This window comes from Panicum virgatum, chromosome 2N (assembly GCF_016808335.1).
Source record: "Panicum virgatum strain AP13 chromosome 2N, P.virgatum_v5, whole genome shotgun sequence".
NCBI classification, from domain to species: Eukaryota; Viridiplantae; Streptophyta; class Magnoliopsida; order Poales; family Poaceae; genus Panicum; species Panicum virgatum.
The window spans coordinates 13,355,423-13,378,652 of NC_053146.1; the positions used below are offsets into that span (position 1 = coordinate 13,355,423).

The 23,230-nt window shown below is 41.9% G+C and overlaps 2 protein-coding genes and 1 long non-coding RNA gene across 4 annotated transcripts; all 3 read right to left on the reverse strand.

The window, feature by feature from the left end:
• Positions 1–1,289: 1,289 nt before the first annotated feature.
• LOC120659809 (phosphatidylinositol N-acetylglucosaminyltransferase subunit A-like) lies at positions 1,290–6,365 on the reverse strand. 2 transcript variants are annotated; one of them, XM_039938051.1, is made up of 9 exons: positions 5,994–6,365; positions 4,815–4,943; positions 3,988–4,560; positions 3,472–3,626; positions 2,919–3,009; positions 2,702–2,818; positions 2,451–2,554; positions 2,024–2,190; positions 1,290–1,950 (listed from the first exon to the last, which is right to left on the reverse strand). In XM_039938051.1, the coding sequence occupies exons 2-8, from the start codon at positions 4,929–4,931 to the stop codon at positions 2,115–2,117; spliced, it is 1,233 nt and encodes a 410-aa protein (XP_039793985.1). In that variant the 5' UTR covers positions 4,932–4,943; positions 5,994–6,365; the 3' UTR covers positions 1,290–1,950; positions 2,024–2,114. The 2 variants fall into 2 exon arrangements, with proteins under 2 accessions (XP_039793985.1, XP_039793986.1); XM_039938052.1 differs by having other exon boundaries at positions 2,024–2,114; positions 5,994–6,364.
• A 1,219-nt stretch (positions 6,366–7,584) lies between these two features.
• On the reverse strand, positions 7,585–13,330 carry LOC120659810 (guanosine nucleotide diphosphate dissociation inhibitor 2-like). The gene is made up of 13 exons (XM_039938053.1): positions 13,082–13,330; positions 12,754–12,816; positions 12,382–12,465; positions 11,685–11,792; positions 11,417–11,589; positions 10,678–10,789; positions 9,671–9,751; positions 9,524–9,586; positions 8,933–9,034; positions 8,546–8,670; positions 8,217–8,427; positions 8,073–8,147; positions 7,585–7,906 (listed from the first exon to the last, which is right to left on the reverse strand). Exons 1-13 carry the CDS (start codon positions 13,166–13,168, stop codon positions 7,850–7,852), a joined length of 1,341 nt encoding a protein of 446 aa, XP_039793987.1. The 5' UTR covers positions 13,169–13,330; the 3' UTR covers positions 7,585–7,849.
• A 7,160-nt stretch (positions 13,331–20,490) lies between these two features.
• LOC120659811 lies at positions 20,491–21,967 on the reverse strand. The gene is made up of 2 exons (XR_005669188.1): positions 21,321–21,967; positions 20,491–21,202 (listed from the first exon to the last, which is right to left on the reverse strand). It is a non-coding gene; the product is annotated as an uncharacterized LOC120659811 (long non-coding RNA).
• Between the last annotated feature and the right edge of the window lie 1,263 nt (positions 21,968–23,230).

The window sequence follows — 23,230 nt, forward strand, 5'->3', positions numbered from 1 at the left end:
AACTGGGGTCTGGGTGTAAATCCGTGGAGAAACACTTTTGAAGCGTGGACAAGCTGCTTGCTATCAGATTTTGCTATCAAATTAGACTAGCAGATTACTAATCCACTCTTCTCAATAAAAAAACTATTTTTTTAGTAATAAAAGGTGCTCGAGTATATTACTAATTTCATCCCAATACTACAATATTTTTCGTAATTGCCAAAACATAATACTCCCTCCATTCAGTTATGCTAGATTTATTTTCAAAATTGAAAAATTCAATTTTGATCGATGTATTTAGTCTCCACCTTGGAGTTTTAACGAAGCAATCCGTTCGGCTTCCTATTTGCAGTAACTCTAGCCGCTGTGCGCACCTTGGAATTAATAATGGCTAGAAACGAAGAGTCTCGCCAAAATGGAATTGCATATACAAGGAGAGGATTGTTAACGTAGTTAATGAATTGTTAAGCATAATGTCCTTAGTCACTGTGCCATGTGAAAATATAGCTATCATAAATGAATGGAGGGAGTACCTCCCTCTTACTCAAATACTCCGTATAAGAAAATTCCTCCCTCTACCCTATCCTGAGCAATTTGTTAGACTAACAAAATTGTAAAAAAAACATTATTAACAATGGAGAGAGAATATATATAGACTACGAAAAATAAGTAATCTACTGAAGATGTTACTGAGTTCCAACTATTCCAGCCAGTAAACTTTTGAATCGACTGTTTGATACTAATGTTCTACAAAATGGGCCATTGTTTTGAACGAAGCAACAAAAATTCTCGAAGAGAGGAGTATCTCCAGAATGAGCTGGGCTGCGTAGGCATCCTGTTTATGCCCACACTTGAGGTGGTTGTTGCATGCAGCAGCTTTCTCAGAGCCTTGGGCTGGGATCAAATGCCTGGACCTCTCGTTTGCACGAAGCGTGCCGACCACTCACCCCAAAAAGGGAAGAAGGGAACATATCCGGCCTCACCTTACGCTGTACAGACGGACCCGTATAAAGAGAACAGGCAACGCGTGTAAAGAGAACTGACATCACCACGAACATATCCGGCCTCACCTTACGCCGTACAAAAACATCACGGCAGCATAAAACTGACAGTAATTTCACATAATATCTGCAGAGACGCGATTAGTGTTCTGCTTACAACATAAAACTTTTTGATACCATAGGGATTCTGTAGTCACTTGAATACTGGAATGCAATACGGTCAAAATTCTGCGATACAAAACGGTCAAAATTTTGCATTCCAAACAGGGCCAAGATGGGGCGCTAGCCGTTTGATGATACTCGTCAGACTCAGTCATACAGCTCGTGTTCATGCATTGCTGAGAAGAAACCAAACATACATAGCAATACCCCAAAACCAAAGGTGCCCTGCACCGTTACACGCATCATAAACTGTCCAGTATTATTACAGCATGGCGATCCAGGCTTAGCCCATTACAATAATTCCGCGATGCTTTTGGGGCGCACTCAGAACCAGTAGCTGTCAAAACTGAGAGATGGAAAAAAAAACTGATGGCAAATGAGTACCCCTTGTTTCAGTGAGCACTTTGCGCATTGATCACGGCTCAGCAAGAGATAAGAACAAGGATCATCCACTAACTTCTAAAGAAAGGATGGAGCCGGCAATGACAGAGACTCAGACCAAAGCTTTAACCAACATGACAAGAAACTGCCCAAACAGGGGCAGTCGACTCTCTTTCTGTCTTTCAGTTACCACTACAGGAGCTGGAAACTTCCCAAAGACATTTCTGAGTTAGGACCTAAATCATAAAGGCATACCCTGTACATGGACCAGAAACCCACAATGAATGCTGACACGGAGAAGACTCCATGATAGTCACTCTAACCGTCTGTAAAACTAGCAAAAATCAGCTTCACATGAATCATCTCTTGAATCCAACTGAGCATGTAGTGGACCTATATCTGGGACTTCTTCAATACCTTCAGCAGGCTGAGGGAAGAAGTCTTATTAGATTCCACTAAATCTCAAAAAAAAAGGAAGAAAAGCATAGATATGCAAATACCTGGAGGAATTCTAGAAGGCGCCATAGTAGGTAATTGATGATCATAACTATTCAAAACAGTTTCCCAGCCCAAGATCCACAGGTAAGATATCTACACCATCACAGAGGCACAAATCAATGAATTTATTCCATCTGGGTGTGCAAAACCTGAAGTGTCACTGCAAAAACTGGAGCAATATAATCCACAATTTGAGTAAGACTTAGCTACCCATAGTGAAACTGGAGCAATATCGTCTGCAATTTGATTAAGATTTAGCTACACATAGTATAAGTACATTCAACACAAGAACAGCAGATAATGACAACAAAAGAATCGCTGTAGTCAATAATGAAATGGAAATACCTGCCATATATTGTTTCACGTAAAAATTCTATTGAAGAAACAGTGTGAGTTCTTAACATTTAGTTTCTTATATTATATACTCACCGGGGAAGGCGGTCTAGCAAATTTGTTGTTGATGACTGCATTGCACGATCATAAACAATCTCTGTTCTTTTGGCCACATCATCCCAGCTATAAAGTTTTTTCATCTATGATGCAAATTAAAAGCAACTGATCAAGACCAAAGAACTTGCGTAACAATCTCCACTAAAAAGAAGCTAATGCAAAATAAACCCAAGAGACATGGTCTAATCCTGAAATCAAACAAGGTGTGGAGAGTTGAGATTCACACTCACCCGAAGATGCATAACTTGGGGATCTATGCCAGGTAGCATGTCAATAGCTTTCTTGACAGCTCTTACCATATCTTCTGGAGCTGGTTCTGCAAGTACTATCATGTCATCAGGAAGAACCTGAAAAAAGAAAGAAAGAATGGTTTGCAGGAAGCTGAAAAACCATCTAACAAATGTTCAGATTTTCATTAAAAGAGAAACTGATAATCAAGTGCAGGACCTCTGGGACACCTCCAACTCTAGTGCTTACTGTCAACAGTCCACAGCTTGCTGCTTCCAGAATGGCAATGCAAAATGCCTCTGTAAGTGAACTAAAAATAAGAACAGGCTATGTTTCAGCGTTACTGTTGTTATCCATAAAATGGTCACACCTTTGCACCTGTGACATGAGAAATTAACTTGTCTACTATCTAGTTTCTCTGTAGCATTACGTTTCAATTGACAAGAAGGTAGGATATGCAAAAAAAGAAGGAAGAAACAACTGTACTTTAGTTAACCTCTGATCCATCTAAAATATATCTAGAACTTTGAAAGAAAACTTTTTACAATGTCCATGAGAAGTTACAGTACATTAAATCCTATTCCAAAGTTGTGTTTATGGAGAACGTATTCATATGAGCACTTTTAATAACCTGATAGAAGAATTTAAAAATCTATTGCAAGTGCAGAAAAGGTATCCCAAATTCAAAATAGAGATACCTGTCCATCAAGAAAGATTATAAACAAGATTCTAAATATGAATTAGGATATGATGAAAACGTTAGGAAAATTACCTGTTTAAAAATATATGACCAGATATCAGAACCGACCGCACCTGAGCATGAGGCACAGCTCCTAACATCTCAACTCTATCCTGAAGGGAGAACTTCTCCCTCATCTCTTCGAGTCGCACACGTTTAGGACCATCACCCCCAATAATAAAGCGCACCTGACAAGTCCATAGATATATTAATTGACAACAAAAAAACAACCTTAGTAAATCTAAAACAGTATATACAATAAAAAAATGGTGCAAGATGACTAGATGAAAACAGCAAACACTAATCTCCAGTATAGCTGTACTGCCATACACTTTGGTTAATATGTGCAACAATCAAATATTTAGTGATTAGGACTCTGCATAACAAAGGATTCTCCGTAAGTCCGTACATACACAATTAAACATGTGGAACACTCAAAATATTTAATGATTAGCACTCTACATAAAAAGTCTGCTCCCTTATTCGTACATACAAAATTAAATGGTTATATCAATTTAAGAGTGATGTACTGATGTAGCTCATACTCACCTTTGGAAATAGACGACACACTTCTGGAATGACTTCCACAAGAAGGTCTGCACCTTTTCGATACACTAGTCTACTGATCACAACAATAACTATTTCATCACAACTTAAGCACTCGGGTGAGGGAGTAAACATTGCTGTATCAACGGCATTAGGAACCATGAAAACCTTCTCCGGAGATATCCCAGACCTCAAGACAGTATTCTCTTTGCTTGTATGAGAGACACATATTGCCTGATCAATATCTGCAAGAGTAAACTGCAGCACCTTATTCATGTGAATGCTTCCAGCATCAGCAAAACCATAAAGTGAGTGATCTGTGAAGACAACTTTGTACCCCATTGTTCTAGCATGCATCAACGCTTCATGACACAGGGTTGAAAAGGCCTGATGTCCATGCACGACAGAAATCTTCTCTCGAATTATAATGGTCCTTACAATTGGCAATGTCAAAAATAATGTAGGTAGTGTATTCTGCATGAGGAATGGCCTCCATGGTACATAATAAACCTTTAAACCATTTGTGACATATCGTACTCCAGAACGGTTTCCATATGCATGCGTCATGACAACAACCTAGGCAATCACAGATGAAAATTCATTCAGTAACTTGCTTAAAACAGTTCTGACAACCTATATATATTCAGTAAAATCTGCTAAGCATGTCCATGTGATCCATTTTTGCAGCAACAGAACATACATGTAGCACAATAAAATCTAGTATTATGCATAAAAAAACTGATAAAAATGGCAGATTCAAGAGCATATGTAACATCCTAAAGAATGGTTAAGCAAACAGAGAACAATAGAGTTTGTGAGGAAAATAGGACCTTATGGCCAAGCTTAAGAAGACATTGTGAAAGGTAGTAGATATGGCTTTCCACTCCACCAAAGTTTGGGAAGAAAAAATCAGAGACCATCAAAATCCTATGCTTTGTTCCTTCCATTGCGTTGGAAAACTGAAACCAAAACAATTTGTGACAGCATGATGTAAGATAATTACATTAAAAAAGATGTCATGAACATGGCACTGAATAAAGCAAGGTAATCCACCATTAATCAAACCTATATGTCAGTATGATATGCTAATAATTTGCAATGTCAACAATTATCTAAAAGCTAGGCATGTTTGTTCCAGTACAATATAGTAGTCATAACCTCACAATGAGGAATTGATGATTCAGTCATCAAAAAGCAAATCGGTGTTGCTAGTGAGGTTAACAACAATTTACATTCACCCAAATTATCACTATCCTCTACTTCTATCAGTGTTCTGCAAGTAACATGTTTAGTTTCAGTCCTGACCTGAAACAAACAGCTAACTATTTTTAGTTAACTCACATTGATGTTATTACAGTTATTTCCTGAAAAGAGATCTCAGAGTCTGTTCATCTGTGATTGTTGGAGATGCCACTACTCCAAAAGAAAGGTTCTAACTGGCTTCCTTATCAAACACTCCATCTTTGATGAGAACTCAAGCCAGCCTGTTTGACAACTTGACATTTAATTGCACTGGCTGGCAGACCAGAGTCAACCATGGAGTACGAAATGCCTGCAAGTCTTTCTGTTGTCTTTATTGTTAGTTTCTTCTATGTACTTCAACATATCTTTTGTGGCTATTTGCTTTGTATGCTCAAACTGTTGCGAGATTAGGACATTCTCTATTGCTTTTAGTACTTTCATGACCTAATATAGCGTAAATAGTGAACATTTAACACCAGGAATCAAGTAACCACGCCCTAAACCACCAATTCGCAAAATGGGAAAGAAATACAGTTATTTGGAAACATTACTTATCATAGGAGAAATTTGCAATTTACGACAGCCGAATTTCTGGTACTACTAGGAGCATTAACATAGCCATCTTCTTATTTCCCTGATACTACACTACTACTAGTCCATTACAGCATTCCCAAACTGGAACAAGATAAATTTGTGCCTATACTAGTACCCACAGATCGCATATATATCGGCATCGCATATTCGAATTTCATAAATTAGGGGAGTACCTCCAGATCGGGGTGAGGACGGCACTCCACTCCGGCCGTGGTCCTCGCCGCAGGGGCGCCGGGCCTCGGAATCGCAGGTGCGGAGATGCCCAAAAGCCGTGTCGCGGGCGAGCTGGGCACGTGCGCCCTGACCTGCGGGATCCGGGACACAGGGGTGGGGCCTCAACGGCGCTTGGTCTGGACTGCAGGGAGGAAGGGCGAGGCCAGGAGCCTGAAGCGGCGATGAGATCGGGGGCACGGGCGTGCCTGGAGACGGAACTAGGGTGAAATGGAGGTCTCCGGCGACCGCTTCGGCGGAGCTCACCGTCGGCGAGCGGGCGGGCGGCGCCTTTGAATAGTTGGAAGAATCACCGCATCGGCCACGGCCAGGCACAAGCGCGGGCCCCACCGCGGGTGTGGCAATTGCTCGTAATTACTGCAGCCACACAATGGGGCAAAACGAAAGTCATCTCAACCTGCGTGTCAAGCACTACCTGTCATACCGAATTTTCGAACACGTGCATGAATCATTAAATGTAGTTGAAAAAAATAACTAATTACATGATTCAACTGATTAGGATGAGACAAATCTTTTAAGCTTAATTAATTCATGATTAGATATTAATTATCAAATAACAACGAAATGTGCTACAGTATCCAAATCCAAACTTTTTCACCAACTAAACACCCCCTCAGTATGACGGATTTTTGTGTTTTAAATTCTTTTTCCTCTGCTAATGAGTACCGAATATCCTTTAGAAAAAGTAACGTTTGAAATGAATTCTAGAAGTTTCTTTGTCACTTTAAAATCATTTAGCTGATCTTGTAATTTAAATTTCAGATTAAAACCGTTCTTATTATTAGGATTATGGATATTTCTTTGAATATTAAATAAACATATTTATTTTTCCCCTCAAATCAAAATTTGAGTATTTAAAAAACCCAGTTGATCATAGCACATTCTCTCTTTATTTGGACCTACATTTCGAATGTCGACCATGGCATATCCCTGCTTTCGTCTCATTTCGATAGAACAAATCCCTCGTTTCTTATAAACAAGACATCTAGCCCCACATTCTACACGCTAAACAGCGAGAACCTCACCTTTATCAAAAGGCGCAATTCGAGCAAATTAAGCAAACTTAAATACTTGTATGGTCCATTGCAAATGAAAAAGTGATCAAATTATCCCTATTAAGCCCCTGGCTCAAATTATTTCATACTTGTCTCAGTCTGCCAATCTAACGGATGAGATTGAGACACACCATAGGGGTGGGCAGCTGCCTTTGTTGCGAAAAACAATTTGTTTTGCCCTCATTTCTTAATAAAAAAACGGAAGGAGAGATTTTAGCTACCACTAGTCCACTACCCATTAGAAGACCTGACTACCATCGGTTCTGCAATCACCAAAGAAACCATAGTCCAGGAATAACCAAGTTGTCTAGGCATAGACCTTTCGATACAACTTTTGTACGCAAAAGACCAAATAATTTAAATGATTGTAAACATTTATTAACTTTGACATTTCCAAACCCTTAGCACCTAAAGAAAGAAATAGGTATGGGAAAAACTAGAAAATTTGCGACATGACTGTATGCAAACATTGGATCCATACGTGGACATAGTAATGAATATTTTAACCTGCAGTATCACCTGGACAACATAAATGACAATATCTTAAATAGCTTAACATGGTACACTGCCTTATCAATATCAAAAGAAATTAACCTTGGAATATACAGCATACAATCTTCTCAGAAAAAAACAACTAACATAACTGAAAAATAAAGGGTCCTGTGTCTAATTAATAAGAATTGCAAAACCAAAGCTTAATTGAATATTTTGCTACATTGCACCAGATAACAGTCTAACAAGCATCACATATCATCTTCAGAAGCACTTGCAGCGCTTAGATCCACGCTAAGATCAACCATCTGAAAAAAGAAAGTTGCTTGAGGATCAGGACAAGGAATTAAAGGAATATGATCGGTAGCATAACACAATTCTGGAAATAAATGTGTTAAAACTATACCATTTCATTATTTTTCTAAAGACATCTAGTCCTTATTTCACTGAACAAAGGAAAGCAGAGGAAGGTACCTTTCCAGTTATCTTTGTATAAAGGGAAAGCACATCCATAACAGTGGATTCAAAGTGTGTTGTGGCATCATAACTCTGAAAAGGCAGATTGAAAACAAGTTAAGGAGATGTAACAACATGTTTCTTATTGCTGCAAATACTTACTGTTGAGATGTAACAATTGTCTGATGATGAGTCATTAGTAGGTTCATATCTGTCATATGTGTCAAAAAATAACTCATCCACTGGCCCAAGAAGATCGATCCCAGGCTTCAGTTCTGTCTGTAGATTATCAGTCTCTGCTTGAGCGGACACGAATGCAATGAACTTCCCCTTTGATGCGACGTTATGAGAGTAGGAGCAACAGAAAACATACCTGGCATACATACAAGGACATTGTTTTATCAGAAACAAAATGAAAGGTGAAAGAAATATGTCAAGGTGAAACAACCAATTAGTGGATTCAAGTTGGAGGCAACATAAGAAATACTTGCATGTCTGATTTACGGCCAAGCTGCTTCTGTGGTAGTATAATCTGAACTGAGTGCGATTCAGCAGTATTTGGAATGGGATGACTCATGATAGCAATTGCCCGAAAAACTTTTCCAACTTTTTTGACCTGGTAAAAAAGTATAAAATGATCAATTATTTACAACATTTCCTCAGTAATTCGGTGTCTCTAACAACTGTTAAGTTTTACTAGGGTTATATAGTGTTCCCTCATATATCATACACAAATGATATATAACCAGAACGTACTAAGTCAATGTACTGTAATCTATTTTGTGTCACCATTGATAATTAGCATCTTTGTTTCAGAAAATTAAAAAAGGGTAACCTACAATGAATAGAAATAGACAACAGGAAGTTTTGTTATTTACCTTGTCAGGTAGGTAGGATGGATCACAGACAACCTTTTTGCATTTGGCAGTCTCTCCTTCTGATGTAACACCACAGACTTTACCTTCAGAGTCAAATTCGACCTGAATTATTAATATATATTACATTATTAGTCACATATCTACCAGCTATCTATAAAAGTAGCAAGTAATTGCATATACAAATGGTGTGATGTGAAAAGCCATATGTAGCCTGCTTGAAGTTATACGAAATCATGTACCGAGATTTCTACTCTGCCCTGAACCTATTGTTTATCACAAGCACCAGTGCAGAAGCATTTCTGTACTGGACAAGAATTTTCTTCATAATAATACTTATGAAACATCAATATTGCCACTTTTATCTTGGCTGGTGCTTCTCCAGAAATAGTTTGCTGATTCCAAACGATTCCATCTACTCAAAAAATTAAAGAACATGTAGCATGAACCCAATACTCTTCAGATTCGTTCTTATGAACTTAAAACTCCTCTGACTTACATGAAAGCTTTCCCTCTTCTTTGACAGTCATTACAGTGCAACATTCACTATAGAACAGTGAGGGAAGTGCTAATGGTTATACCACACATTCATACCTTGCACTCTGGTTTATTCAGCATATAGGTGCCCCCATAGACAGCACTCAGTCGAGCAAAACCCTGTACGAAATAAATGGAAAAAAAAAATCACGTAATCATGAGACAAAAATGCTATAATCAGATGAACAATGTATGAGTAGTGACCTGTGGAAGCTCTCCTAAGCCATACAAGGGATAAATATATGGTGATCCTCCTTGAAAACGAGCCACTGATTCTGCATAAAGCTGCAATATTTTAAACAAGTGTAAGAGAAGAAGCAAAAAGTGAGAAGCAATGAGACAAACTACCACCACATATCGACAACTACAACATTAACTAAAAGGTTATAGAGCCTTATAGTCCTGTAAAGATGGCGAGGCTAACGATGATACCAACGGTAACAACCAAAGAAGAGTATTAAAACTTTATTTGAAAAGGTAATATAGTTGTTATAATAATTAAAAGGGGTCAAGGCTAGGCCATGGTTCCAGAACATGGATTGCAGGCCTTCACCTATAGTAAAAGAGGATAATTTTTCAGGTGAATTTTATTGTTTCAAGTTGCTATTTACTGCCAAATGGCTTTCGCGAATCCCTGACTCTCCTTGCAATAATAATGCAAATAATATGGTGTTAAAAAATAACTATGATCTAGTTTCCATCTTTACAGCCTCATGTACTCAATTCTCTAATAAAACTTTTAGCTAACCTGAGCTTAGGGTTCAGCATAACGTTTTTTGCGGCATTTGTGTTCTTGCCCCTACTTTACTGTGCAATTGTGATTTTACCCTCATTTTTCTTAACTCAGTGATTTTACCCTTACTGTCCACAAGTCAACGCAATTTTGCCCCTAGTCAACGGTCAAAACAGGGTCAAAATTGCATTGAAACGGGGCGAAATCACGTGGAATTGTGGATAGCAAGGACAAAATCAAAAAGTTAAGGAAAATGAGGGTATAATCACAATTGCACTGCAAAGTAGGGGCAAGAATACTAATTCTCATGTTTTCATATCAGTCTATAATTGGTCAACAAGAACATTGAAACAAAAGGCTCATAAATGCCCTAAGCTAAATTTTCCAAAATTATAAATCTTCAACCGGAGAAACTAGAATTCTGTATTTGAATATACGGTGTCAAAGGGATATTTTTATCTTTGGGAATAAGACTTGCCTTCATCCGCTTTACAGTGTCAAGTGCAGGTTCTGAAAGGTAGCTATCATCTCTATGAAGAGCCACAGCATGACCGATGAAGTCTATCGTGTTATCATCCAAACCGTATTTTCTGGAAACAAATTAGAACGAGGAATCTCAATAGGCTGAATCTTTTCTGAAGATAGATTAGAATTACATGCTGCAATGTAATCGTTTATTCTAAAGCCTCTTTGCATACGACCGTCAGATAATGCAATTTGTGACAAGGAAAACACTGTAGATCAGCTGAAAGAAATAGCCTTTTTTCGATATCAATGAAGCAGAGTACTAATTATTCATGTTCACTGACGGACATTGATTTTCTGAATCCAAATGGGTACTGTCAATCTGGTCTGCCCACATTAGTTCCTAAAATAGATCATCATGTTGTGGCTGGCTTCAGTAATTGCAGTTAATGAAACAAACAAAACTATATGATGTCCTGAAGCATGTACAATGATTATCCAGAATGGTGTCAGCAATGATATCAGAACTTGTAAAGCATATATTATATTATTTGCAAAAATATCAAGGTTTCACCTAACTATTTCCTGGTTCTGAAGAAGTGGTATTGTAGACACTAAATGAAATATCTGGAGGTACAATGTAGAACAAACATGTGTGGAACTCAAAATAGAAATTGTCTAAGCAAATACTGAATTGCACTGTATAGTAACTAAAAAGTATTCTAAGGTAAATAAGTAAAATGGGTACCCACGAGATAAGTTGTTTAGTAGTTAGTTTTGTAAGGTCATAACCCTTATGAGTGCTTGGGTCATTTTCCTTATAATCTTGGACATAAAGGAAGAATTTCCCTGCTCGTCGCTTCTCAAACAATCCCATAAGTGGAGACTTGAGAGCTTCCATATCAGTAGAAGGAACCTTGTGAATCTGGAGCACAACATAATTGATAAACTTGCGTCATAAATGGTGAAAATATTTATAAGATGGAGTGAGTGCACTTTCATGAGGAAGTGGGATTCAACCTTTCCCTTGTTGAAGACATAGCTTCCATCCACAGCTTTGAAGGACAAGTACTTGGTGACACCAGTGTGAATGAGTACCCGAACCAGAGCACCATTTGCCATCATAAACTAGCCAGAATGGAATTATTATATGTCAGAATGTGGTCTTATATAGAGTAAACTTGTAAACTATTCAAGTATCTATTTTGTATTCATTAAAGTACCCCCTTTGTTATATTACTCAGACAGTGAAAAGGCAATGTTCGACCTTCAATGATATCAAACATCAGGTGATGGCCATAAAAAACAAGTCCATCATAAACTAATCAGAATGCCATTACAGTGTGTGATAATATGGCTTTATAGAGAAATCCTGTGAAGCCCTCATGTTTTTATATTTCATTAATAAGCCTAGGCACTGTTTGGAATTACATGATATAAATAAATAAAATTTTGCTCTTAATTCTTGTATGGCATGTTTCAGCGACAAATGACAAGCAGCGACCATGTTAAACCATATTAAAAGACGTCCATGTTTAGAATGCTTTTTTGTGTGCATTAGAATTACAAATTCATGGCGGGAGTACCAACATCAACATTCAATTTCCACAAGCCCTATGTATCTCTCATCCCAGTAATGTCATGAATATCTCAGTCCAGTCTACTATAAACAAAGCGATATAAGGAAATAAATATAGCAAATTGGACAAGATCAGACCTTAGGAACCATGTCGACATTGTAGTCTCTGCTAGCTCCTATCTCCGCAGGGGGTGTTTCATCACCCTTGAACCTTTTCCAGAGCTGCAGACGGCAATTTTATTTAAATTACAATGTAGTTTCAGTCAGCCCCATTGGAATATTTCATCAATAAACATGCATATGTAGTTTATCATCAATAGACAAGATGGGCAAATTAAAGTAATCCATATGGTTTATCGTCAGGATTTTGCTGTGCATGCGGGTGACTCGATCTCATGGATGACTGACTGATCGCCATCGTTTCACAAACTCGATAATTATTGTGGGGGCGGGGGTACTCCAAAATATGTATCATGGACAGAGATCGAGCAGAGCACATGTTGTTCATACCTGATTGAGGTTGAGCGATGTGGAATCTCCACCGTAGTAGTCATTCCTGTCCATGTGCAGCACCTGATGGCACGCAGAATCGCAGATTCAGGGTGAATCGATAGAGAGTAAATTGGCGACCCAGAAAGGTCCGATCCAGAGAATTATCTGCGTCCCAGTAAAGTGCGCCCCCGATTCATTCAAAGCAACGGGAAATGAACAGAGAACAAGGTCGCCGCCCGTCCCTGGATCGGTGTCGCGATGGGGATCTAGGTCGGACGATCCGGTCGCGCGATGGATCTCCGGAGGATGGGAGGAGAGGACGCCGGCGCCGGCCGTACGTACGTACCTTGAGGCGGTCGACGGAGAGGAGGCCGCTGAGGATGCACTCCTTGAGCCCCGTCCCCAGCACGACGACGTCGTACTCGACGTCCATGGCGGCGATCGGCGGCGTCGATCGGATCGTCCGGTGGGCGGAGAGCGATCGGTGGAGAGAGAGGGGGAGCAGCCCGGAGAGATCGAGGAAAATGTGGATCTCCAACGGCTCGAGTGGCGGTTATTGGGGGCGGAGTGGGAGGAAAGGAGACGAGGCAGTTGTTCGCGCTTCTTCCTTGACTCGGTCACACCCGGGTGGGCGCTCCTATCTACCTTCCGGCCCACACAGAACAGAGCAGCCCATGAATTCGTGCACGCAAAGCCCAACCAGCAGCAGCAGGAGGGGGGGCGTTTAGTTCAAAAAAAAAAATACCCGTCACATCGAATTTTTGGACACATGCATGGATCATTAAAAATAGTTGAAAAGAATAGCTAATTACATAGTCTAACTGATTCATACGAGATGAATTTAGTGACGCCAATTAATTCATGATTAGACATTAATTTTCAAATAACAACGAAATGTGCTACAATACCCAAACCCAACCTCTTTCACCAACTATAAAAGAAGTAGTGGAAACTTGTGGCCCAAAATCAGTGGCATGGCAATGGGTAGTACAGCCGTGAAGAGGAGTTTCTACTATTTCTTTTCCAGATTTTAGTCGTTTCGTTTCTTTCTTCCCTTGGGTATAAATAGTGATGGAAAACTCCCGTTGGAAGTGGCCTGCTATGTTTTGATGGCAGCACCATCTTGATTGCTCATAACTACTGTTCATGTGACCCCACCATCAAGTAGTAGGGAGCAACGTAAAGCGGAGAAGAGAGCATGGGGTGTGCCAGCGAAGAAGAAAATACCAAAATATTCTCGCATAGGAATGGAAGGCAAAGGGATATATGTTATCGCGTTGCTCTACCCCCTTGTGAGTCGTTCCAGGATATCTGGTGTGGCTGAAGATGGAACGAGTGATGCAGTCCCCATCAGACCAAGTTGATTTTGAGGAAAGAGCACCGATCTCCACTTCCAATCTGGTTCTTGCCCCCGTCGCAGCGATCTAAGCCAACGCTGTTGCATGTCATTAATTACAAGCAGGATCGCTGTATGACATGGCAACGGTGGCTTGATCGGCCGATCGTTTTGCATATTGTTTTCTCAACTCTCAGCTCCGTTTATTATTGCATCTCCGAAGGGGGAGAGAGAGGAGGAGTGATATGTATGCAAGCATGCAGAAAAGACAAAATAATGATATCACTCACATTTAAACAAGTTTAAAAAATTCCATAAATCCCATAGAGAATATCCAAATAAAATTTCGAGTGCATTGTGTCGGTTGTGAATATTACAGGTTTTTCAGCCCCACATCCTTATGCATTAAACAACAACCAGTAATAATAATCTGTATATATACGATGCGGCCCCCTATTCAGAGAGTAGCCTGCCTTGGTTCCTCGTAAGTCCATTCACTTGGCCACCAACATGGATGAGAAAGAGCAGGTGAGACAAAAGGAAATAAGTTATGCATGGCATCGTGTCATAATGATTCTTCATTCTAGAACTTCGTAGATGGCTAGGAGAGAATCATTCCACAAAGACATAATCAACTGAGCATCTCTGGAATAGATAGATGGAGCACATGTACAACAGTCACCTTGGGGCAGAACAAAATATGTCTTCAGCCCGGAGAGCTAGATTTTTTTTACTTGCTTCATTAACGAGCTGGCTCGAGCTGTTGACGAGTCGAGCCGAGCAACTATTTCTACTCATTACTCATTTTGTTAATGAACTGAGCCGAGCTAGCTCTTTAGGCTAACGATGAGCCAGATCGAGCTGACCTGGCTCAGGGTACGACCCTACTTACGGTTACACCAAGTACTTTCACCACGCACATCTAAATTTTTAGCCATTTTTTATCCATGCACGAACAAGTCCAGTGTGTATATCTGGATTGCACTCACCATCATGTTGTCGCACGCCAAAGAACAACAAATAACCCCTTAGTTTGATTTTGTAAAAATGGCAATGGACACTACGGGACTGTGCCTATTTGCCGTGTGACAAGGGCACACGGCAAATGCCGGTTTACACTCGGCACAGTGTTTGCCGAGTGTAACACACGGCAAACATCTCACGGCAAACGTGGCATTTCCGTAGTGGGAGGAGGCAGAAAGGGCAAAAAAGGGCAAAGGGTAGTAGAGGGGAATAGGAATCACGTGTGGTCGGAGGGTCAAAGCAAATCACTTACACTATCATGTAACAAAATGAGTACTACTAATGTCTAGTCGGTTCCAGAATATCAAATTGCCGGGGGGGGGGGGGGGGGGGGGGGGAGCGGGTCGCGGACAGCCACAAACCCATGGAGCTGGCCGCAAACTAATTTTTGCGGGGTCGAGGCTGCTCGCAAATTTAACTGGTAAATAGTTTGCGAACTTCATGGACGGAAACTGAAAGTGATCGGGTGCTCTAGCCTAAGAGGGGGAGGGGGTGAATTAGGCGCTAATAAAAACTTAGACCTATGGCTCCAACTAGTTTGCACAAAACTTAAACTAAAACATGCTATCAATATGTGCAACTAGGTTGTTCTAGTGTATAACCCCTATCCCAAAAGAGTTTAGCAACCTATAGCCTTTCCTATCAAGAAACTATTCTATGAAAGTAAAGGCATACAAATTACTAGAATGAAATGCGGAAGCTTAAAGAGCGGGATAGGAGATAGCAAACTCTTGACGCGGGTGTTTATCCCGTGGTTCGGTTAGCCACAAAGGCACACCTACATCCACGTTGTTGTAGCACTCACTAAGAGTATTGCTACTCGGCCACCAAGTCTCTTCCGTGAACACAATCACGGTCACCTTGGCCCCGGGTTCCACTAAGGAGCTTCTCCACAAAGGATGGGGGTCTCCACGTCCCCCGCACAAAGGTGTCGTCGCCGCTCCACACCAAGTCGGAGGGTCGATGACGTTGCCGGCGAGCTCCACGCTCCAAGGTGCCGGCGCACCAAGCTCTTGTTTTGGTTCACTAATGAACCACAGCACAAAGGCTCTAAGCCTTGCAAACTCACTCACTAAGAGCTAATCCTTTACACAACACTCTCAAAGTGTGCTAAGGGCTAAGGATATGATCTTGATGCTTTTGTATGGCTTGGAGATGTTCTTGGGTGTGTGTGGGATGTCCAGCAACTCCAGCAATCTTCAAATGGCCGGGGTGAGGCGTATATATAGGCCACCAAGTCTTGTAGCCGTTGCTCCAACGGTTAGCTGAAAATCTGCGTACCACCGGAAGAACCGATGCCTCTTGGCAGGGTAGCGTCGGTTCATCCGGTCACTCATAACACGAAGTAGCCGTTGGACTCCTGATGGCTGACGCAGAGACCACCGGTTGAACCGATGCTTTGCACCGATGCCTCACCGGTTCAACCGGTGCTGAAGGAATCTTCTCCTGGACGCTGACGTCATTACACCGGTGGTATGCACCGATGCACCATCGGTTGAACCGGTGCTGAAGACACTTCTCCTGGGCACTTGACATCGTCTCTGGTACAAAGGACGGCCAATGCACCGATGCCCCATTTTGACCCGTCGGTTCAACCGGTGCCTGTAGGCTGACTTGGCTTCGATTTCCTCCTGCACCAAACATCGTAGCGTCGGTTCTTCCGACAAGCGTCGGATGCACCGGTGCCCCTGGCGTCGGTTCTTCCGGTGCTCCTGATCCGAAGAGCTTTCAGGGCGCTGCCCTGAGACCCGCGAGGGGCGGCTCCCCCTCGACCCCCGTCCGCTAACCGGGTAGCGGAACCCCCGTAGGGGCAGTCCATCGGGCCTTGCTACGCCTATCTTCTCTTTCTCTTTGTCATCACTTGAACCTAAAAGCCTGAGAATGATTATCTTAACAATCATATTAGTCCAAGTGTTGTGTTGTCATTCGATCACCAAAATCACTCGAAATGGCATCAATGGTGCCATGTTCGTTACAGAAACATTAGTCCCGCAGCTAGCTTGCCGAGTTTGAGAGCACATCCCTTCTGCAAGGGCTGCAGATCCTGCGCCCATGCCCAATCCATTAACCTTCAGTTCGGCGCCACGACTGAACTGCTCGATGAATGCACCGTACTGCTCCGTGCCGGAGCTGGACCTGATGATGGACTACGGGAATCTCCGGCCACTCCGCGCAGCTCCGCCGCTGCTCTTCCCTGTCTCCGTCATGGGCCCCACTTCTCCTGCCTACCTCCCCACCCCGATCCATCGTCCGTCGCCGACCTTCGTGCGCCGCACGCCCAGCCATGCTCGCCCCGCCTCCATGCTCTCCGCGATCATGCACGCCTCATCCCACCTCCGCGCGGAGCTCAGCTGGCGCCGCTCCTCCTTCATGTGCCTTCCCTTGGCGTGGAGCTCGGCCACTGCTCCTCCCTCCTCCACCCGCCCTCGGCCTGGAGCTCGGCCACCACCGCTCATCCCTCCACGTGGAGCTCAGCAGGCGATGCTCCTCCCTGCTCCACGCACTGAGCTCGGTCCGTGCGGCTCGTCCCATCTCCGCGCCGAGCTCGGTCGTGTGCCAGCCGCCGTTGCCCACCCCAGCCTAGCTCAGCCGATTCGCCGGAGCTCGGCCGGGAGTGGCTCGATTGCGGTGGGGCGGGGATGTCAATGATGGTGGCGGCGGTGACCTCTAGGTCCTCGTGAGATCTGTCACGGGTTCTTGAGGGTTCGTTCTTTTGTCCACGGGTTTTAGCCGGCAGTGCATTGTCGGGCATCAAAGTTTTGCAGCAGGACCACATAAGCCACGAATGACAATTTTGCGGGGCGGGTTTGCGGGCTCACAGAAAAACCCACCCTGCCTGCAACCTGACTAGAATATGTAAAACAGAATGCACGGTTGAAGACTTCTAGTATTTATGTGCCATCACAGAACTCAGCCTTGTTTGTTGGCAAACATTATAGACTGGTTCAGTATAACATCCTAAATAATATTCACCAACTCACAATAACTAGTATACAACATGTCCCTTGTGAGTGTACAATTATATATCTGATGGTAGCACCATTTCATCATCTTACTTTCCCCATATTATTACATACTCCCTCCGTTCCAAATTATAAGTCATTCCAAGAATCTTGGAGAGTCAAAATTTTTCAAGTTTGACAAAATTTATACAATAAAATAATAACATTTACGATACCAATTAAGTATCATTAGATTTTTTGTTAGTTATATTTTTATAGTATACCTATTTGATGTCATAAATCTTTGTGTTTCTCTCCATAATTTTGGTCAAACTTTGAAATGGTTTGACTTTCTAAGATTCTTAGAATGACTTATAATTTGAGACGGAGGGAGTATATATCATCACTTTGCCACCACCAGAAGAAAGAAAGAGCTAGCTATAGCATAACATGAAGGAGAAAGAGCAAGTATTCTCATATATAGTGGAATGGAAGGCAAAAGGAAATAGCTATAGACTATCACAGGGCTGAGCAGGGGAGGATCTTAGGTCCTCGAAGCAATAAGCAATTGGTCGGAAGTCAAGCATCATATTGGACTGCGCCTGCAGTAGGCAGCGCTAGATCAGTAGCCGCCAGTCTTGACTCTTGTGGGTCATGGAGTGCCTTCATATGTTCAATCTAGCGTCTCAGCTTGGATCCTCTCTTCATTTGTTTTTAAAGAAAAATCAAAAGTGCATGACAAGTAAAAAGGCAATTCAGAGTTTCAGACACCAATAAATGTACGTAGCGGCATAGCAAAACTGGTTGCTCCTAACAGCTCTCTTGACTCCTCAACTCCTTGTTAGAGCACGGCTTGAACCAAACGGGGCTTTTAACAACTTTGGTTACCTCTGAATTAATTTATGTCCACTTGTGCTCCATGCATGGTTTGGGATCCTCCACCCCATACTTTCGTATCTCTTATTATCAGTGCCTAATCTTTGTTTTACAATATCATTGTAAATATGGTGGACACTTGGAAGTGGAATGAATGGAATGGATTCTTCTCTTAGAATGTATATTTGCTCAGTCGAAGCACGGATAATTATTTTCATGGAAATCGGCAAAAACCTAGAGCCGCCCCTCCAAAGAACATAGGCTTTTTAGTAACACGTCTGCATCATCACAAGTCGTTATAGTCTTATGAACGGTCGCTTCTCTAAATTATCTCATTCCACGGGCAAAAGTTGCGAGTACTAAAATGTAACAATTTCACATGTAATAGAGGTTTTTAAAATCTACTGTATAGAACATTTGCTATTTTCCTAAAAATATATACTTAAAATTTAGTAGCATGTACGAAAATGATTAAATGTAGCTTAATATTATCTTGTCCCATACAAACAGCAAACGACAGTCCCTTTAGTTTTGACAAATAGTTTTGAACCAATTACTTGAGTTTATTATAGTCTTGCTCTGCAGTGGCGGATCTAGCAGTGGGGCGGGCGGGGCTCAAGCCCCCTACCACCGTGATTTCTATGGAGCCCCTCCTACAAATTTGAGGAGGAAGAAGAAGGAAAGGAGGGGCGAGAGGAGGAAGAAGAGGAAGCAGCCCCTCTTGCTAGTCATTCCTGCGTTCGCCACTGTTTCTCTGGGTTAATATTGACTGATTTTTCACCATCGTTTTTAGTTTAGCCAACGGTTGCATATAAAAACTGTCTGCAATAAGCATATTTGCTATGGATTTTCATAACCATTTACAACATATCGGTGATATTGACTTGTTTACAACAGCTAGCGACATGTATAGAACATGACCTTATATATATGTTTGATGGTAGTACCATCTTTCCCCTTCATAAGGCTATCCCACCATGGTAAGAGAGAGCAGCATCCGGGTGAGATGCACCAGCGAACAAGAAAATAGCATAAAATTCTCGTATAGGAATGGAAGGCAAAAGGATATATGGTATTGCATTTCTGCCGTTGGCCCTGGCACGGGCACGTAAGAGGACAAGCCGACGTCCTTTGCCGACACGCTCATGCAGCAGGCCATGATGGCACCATGTGGTTGAGATGCGGTGCTCAAGGGGCATGAAGAAAAACAGGAGAGACCAAGCTGACATGTGGGTCTTGCATGACAGGCGGTCCATGTCAGTCAGCATCCCGCGCTGGCGGTTTAACTTAAGTAATGGAGATTTGGACCTCGCAAAAATTGATTAGCCAGGACTCGGATATTCATTTTAAAAGTTTTGAAACCTTGGTGGAACCCGAGAGAATCTCATTTATTTGGACGGACCATGTTATACTGAACCAATAATCTCGGTTGTAGAATACGTAAAAGTGAAATGTTATAATATCGTTTATTATGTTATATGCAAATCTCATCTCATTAGTAGAATATGAAAAAGGGAATGCATGGTTGAAGACCGCGTACTGGTATTTATGTGCCACCACAGAACTCAACTAGGTCAGTTGCAAACATTATAGATTGGTTAACCAGTATAACATCCTATATATTATTCACCAACCCACAATAACTAGTATACAACACGGCTCTGTGTACAATTATATATATTTGATGATAGCTTCCCCATATTATATATTCACTTTGCCACCACCAGAAGAACGAGCTAGCCAGCTTAACATGAAGGGGAAAGAGCAGGTCAGGTGCTGCAGTTCAGAAGAAATTAGCAAATATATTCTCATAGTGGAATGGAAGGCAAAAGGAAATAGGCTATCACAGTCATATCCAGTTGCCTCATTCTAGCACTTATTAATTATTAGGTGCTCACGGCAGGGGAGGATCTTGGGTCCTCAAAGCAACTAGGTTGTTTGGGCGCGCTTCGCCGCGCCAGTACATATTGTGTTGCAACTGGCAACAAAATTTTCAGATGGAGATATATGAGCAAGTTTTGATATTTTAGTGTCAAATGAGCAAACCTAATCTTTCCTAATGTCAAATAGGTAATTTTCGCAATATTTTATCTGGACCATCCATAATGAAAAAGCAAAGAGACTTAGCAAAAATAGAAAGTGAGCGAATGACACATGAATACATAATGTGAGGCATAAGCTAGACATAGCAAAAACTGTAAGTGAGCACAAACTTTTCGCACCTCCTTTTTTTCTTTTCTTTTCTTTTCTATGCAACCTGATCCAACAGTTGCTTGAACGCCGATGGAAGCTATAATTCAAGAGCAAGAAAATAAGTTTCACAAAAAAATGTTGTAAGAAAATAAGGTTTCAATCTAATAGAATATCGCGAATAGGGTTGAACACAATGTATGCAAGTGCAAACTAACCTTTAGACACTGAACATACATGGCTAATTGTGTTTATATATCTCTCGAGGTTTGATGAAGCTCCTGAGCTGCCGCCTGTTGACAACGGCAAGCACTTTGGCCGCAGAACATGGCTAAGCCCCAAGGGGCGGGACCTCATGGAGTTCTAAAGCCTGATGAGCTTCCAGCAAGCCTCGTGGCATCGGCCGCACTGCATCTTGCGTTGAATTGTTACCAGCGGCGTCAGCAAGCGTGCAATTTGTTCGTGAGGTAAGGACGACAGACTGAACCACGTGCGAGACGCTATTTTCCACTGTATGAGATGGACGCACAACAGCCATGTAGTACATGTGAGCAACTCACGGACGATAAAGGCTTTTTTTTATTTGCGCTCGCGTACGGTAACCCGATGGCATGAGAGCCCTCGATTTCCCAGCTGCACACCGCCTATTGACAGTGGCAGGTGTTGCACTCCCATTTGCACACAGTAATGCAATGGTATAAGCTCTCATTTTGTTCGGGTACTGGGTTTGGGGACGTGAATCGATAGTTGGATAAGCTTGGCCCTGTTTGGTTTATCCACACTACTCACGCTTTAAAAAGAATCTTGCGTGTATGAAGTACTAAACAAAATTTATTTGCAAAAATTTTTCACGGATGGGTATAACTTTTCACGACGAATATAATGACGGTAATTAATTGATGATTGACTACAGTAATGCAACAGTAACCAACCTCTAATCATGCGGTTAAATACCTCATTAGATTCGTCTCGCGAAGTAGCTCCGGAATTGTGAAGTTAGTTTTGTAAACTGCTTTTATTTAATACCCCTAATTATTGGTCAAAGTTTGTGCTAATACACAAACCAAACCGGACCCTTGTGTGGGCCGTGGAGGCTTTGACGGGTGGCAGTGGCACGAGAAGTCTGGCATGGAAGGGCCGGCCAAAATTTTAACCGGAGAATGATTAGCGGAGCTGCTAGCGCCCGGACATCCGATCCCGGGCACTAGTGTCGGACGGTACCACCAGAGTAAAAAAAATACCGTTGCAACATTTATTGATGTTACATGCAACATGATCTATTGCAACACGAGAACTCAATATATGAAACATTAAAACTCAACTATTGCAACATCGAAATATCTCATAAAATCAATCGTGCGGCATTATAAAAATGTATTCGTCTGCAACAACCAGCACATCTATAGTACTCGCAACATCCAAAAATCTCTACTGCAACAACATGAAGTACCTATTGCAACATCTCAAAATCTCTGTTGCAACCTCCCGCAGCTGTCCGCCATGGCCACCGCCCGGAGCTCCTTCGGCTGCTGGCGCGGCTCACCCCTGGCAGAGGGGAGCAGTGACCGGGGCAGGGGAGCAGCCCCCCTCCCCACCCAGTCACCCACCATCACCACCACGTGCGCCCCGCTCGCCGCTCGGAGCTGCCCGCCATGGTTGCTACCGGAGCTCTTCCAGTGACCGGTGCGGGGGAAGGCGCGGGGTAGCAGGGTTTACCTTTTCGTTTTTTTACCGAATCCCGCCAACTGCCGGAAACGAAATTTCGGCCGAAATTTCGCCAAATTTCGCTAATTCCGAACGGAAAGAGAATTCAAATTCAAAAAACGAAGACCGAAATTTTGGTGATTTCGACCGAAATTCGGTGATTTTCCACCGGAAAATGGTGTCAGTTATGATTTTCCTATTGTTTCGGAGGTCAAATGAAAAACTTTTGAATACCAACTTTGTTCAGTTTTTCGAGATCTACAACTTTTGTTTCAGGAACTTTTTCATTTGAGCAATGGTTTGAAAGTTATTTAATTATTTCAAAAACCACCAATTTAAAATCTTGTCATTTCATGTGACAACTTCTATTTTCTCTCTTAGGCCTCAACTAGACTTTTATTATTCTTGTTATTGCGGATATGCC

What these genes read in the sequence shown, in the direction of transcription:
- LOC120659809 (XM_039938051.1), bottom strand. Translation starts at nt 4,931, where the DNA reads ATGGAAGGAACAAAGCATAGGATTTTGATGGTCTCTGATTTTTTCTTC. An exon ending in TTCTTAAGCTTGGCCATAAG is followed by an intron (nt 4,561 to 4,814) that starts GTCCTATTTTCC and finishes GTGATTGCCTAG; the next exon opens with GTTGTTGTCATGACGCATGC. An exon ending in CCCAAGTTATGCATCTTCGG is followed by an intron (nt 2,555 to 2,701) that starts GTGAGTGTGAAT and finishes TTTGCATCATAG; the next exon opens with ATGAAAAAACTTTATAGCTG.
- LOC120659810 (XM_039938053.1), bottom strand. Translation starts at nt 13,168, where the DNA reads ATGGACGTCGAGTACGACGTCGTCGTGCTGGGGACGGGGCTCAAGGAG. An exon ending in ACTACTAAACAACTTATCTC is followed by an intron (nt 10,790 to 11,416) that starts GTGGGTACCCAT and finishes ATTTGTTTCCAG; the next exon opens with AAAATACGGTTTGGATGATA. An exon ending in CTTGGCCGTAAATCAGACAT is followed by an intron (nt 8,428 to 8,545) that starts GCAAGTATTTCT and finishes TATGTATGCCAG; the next exon opens with GTATGTTTTCTGTTGCTCCT.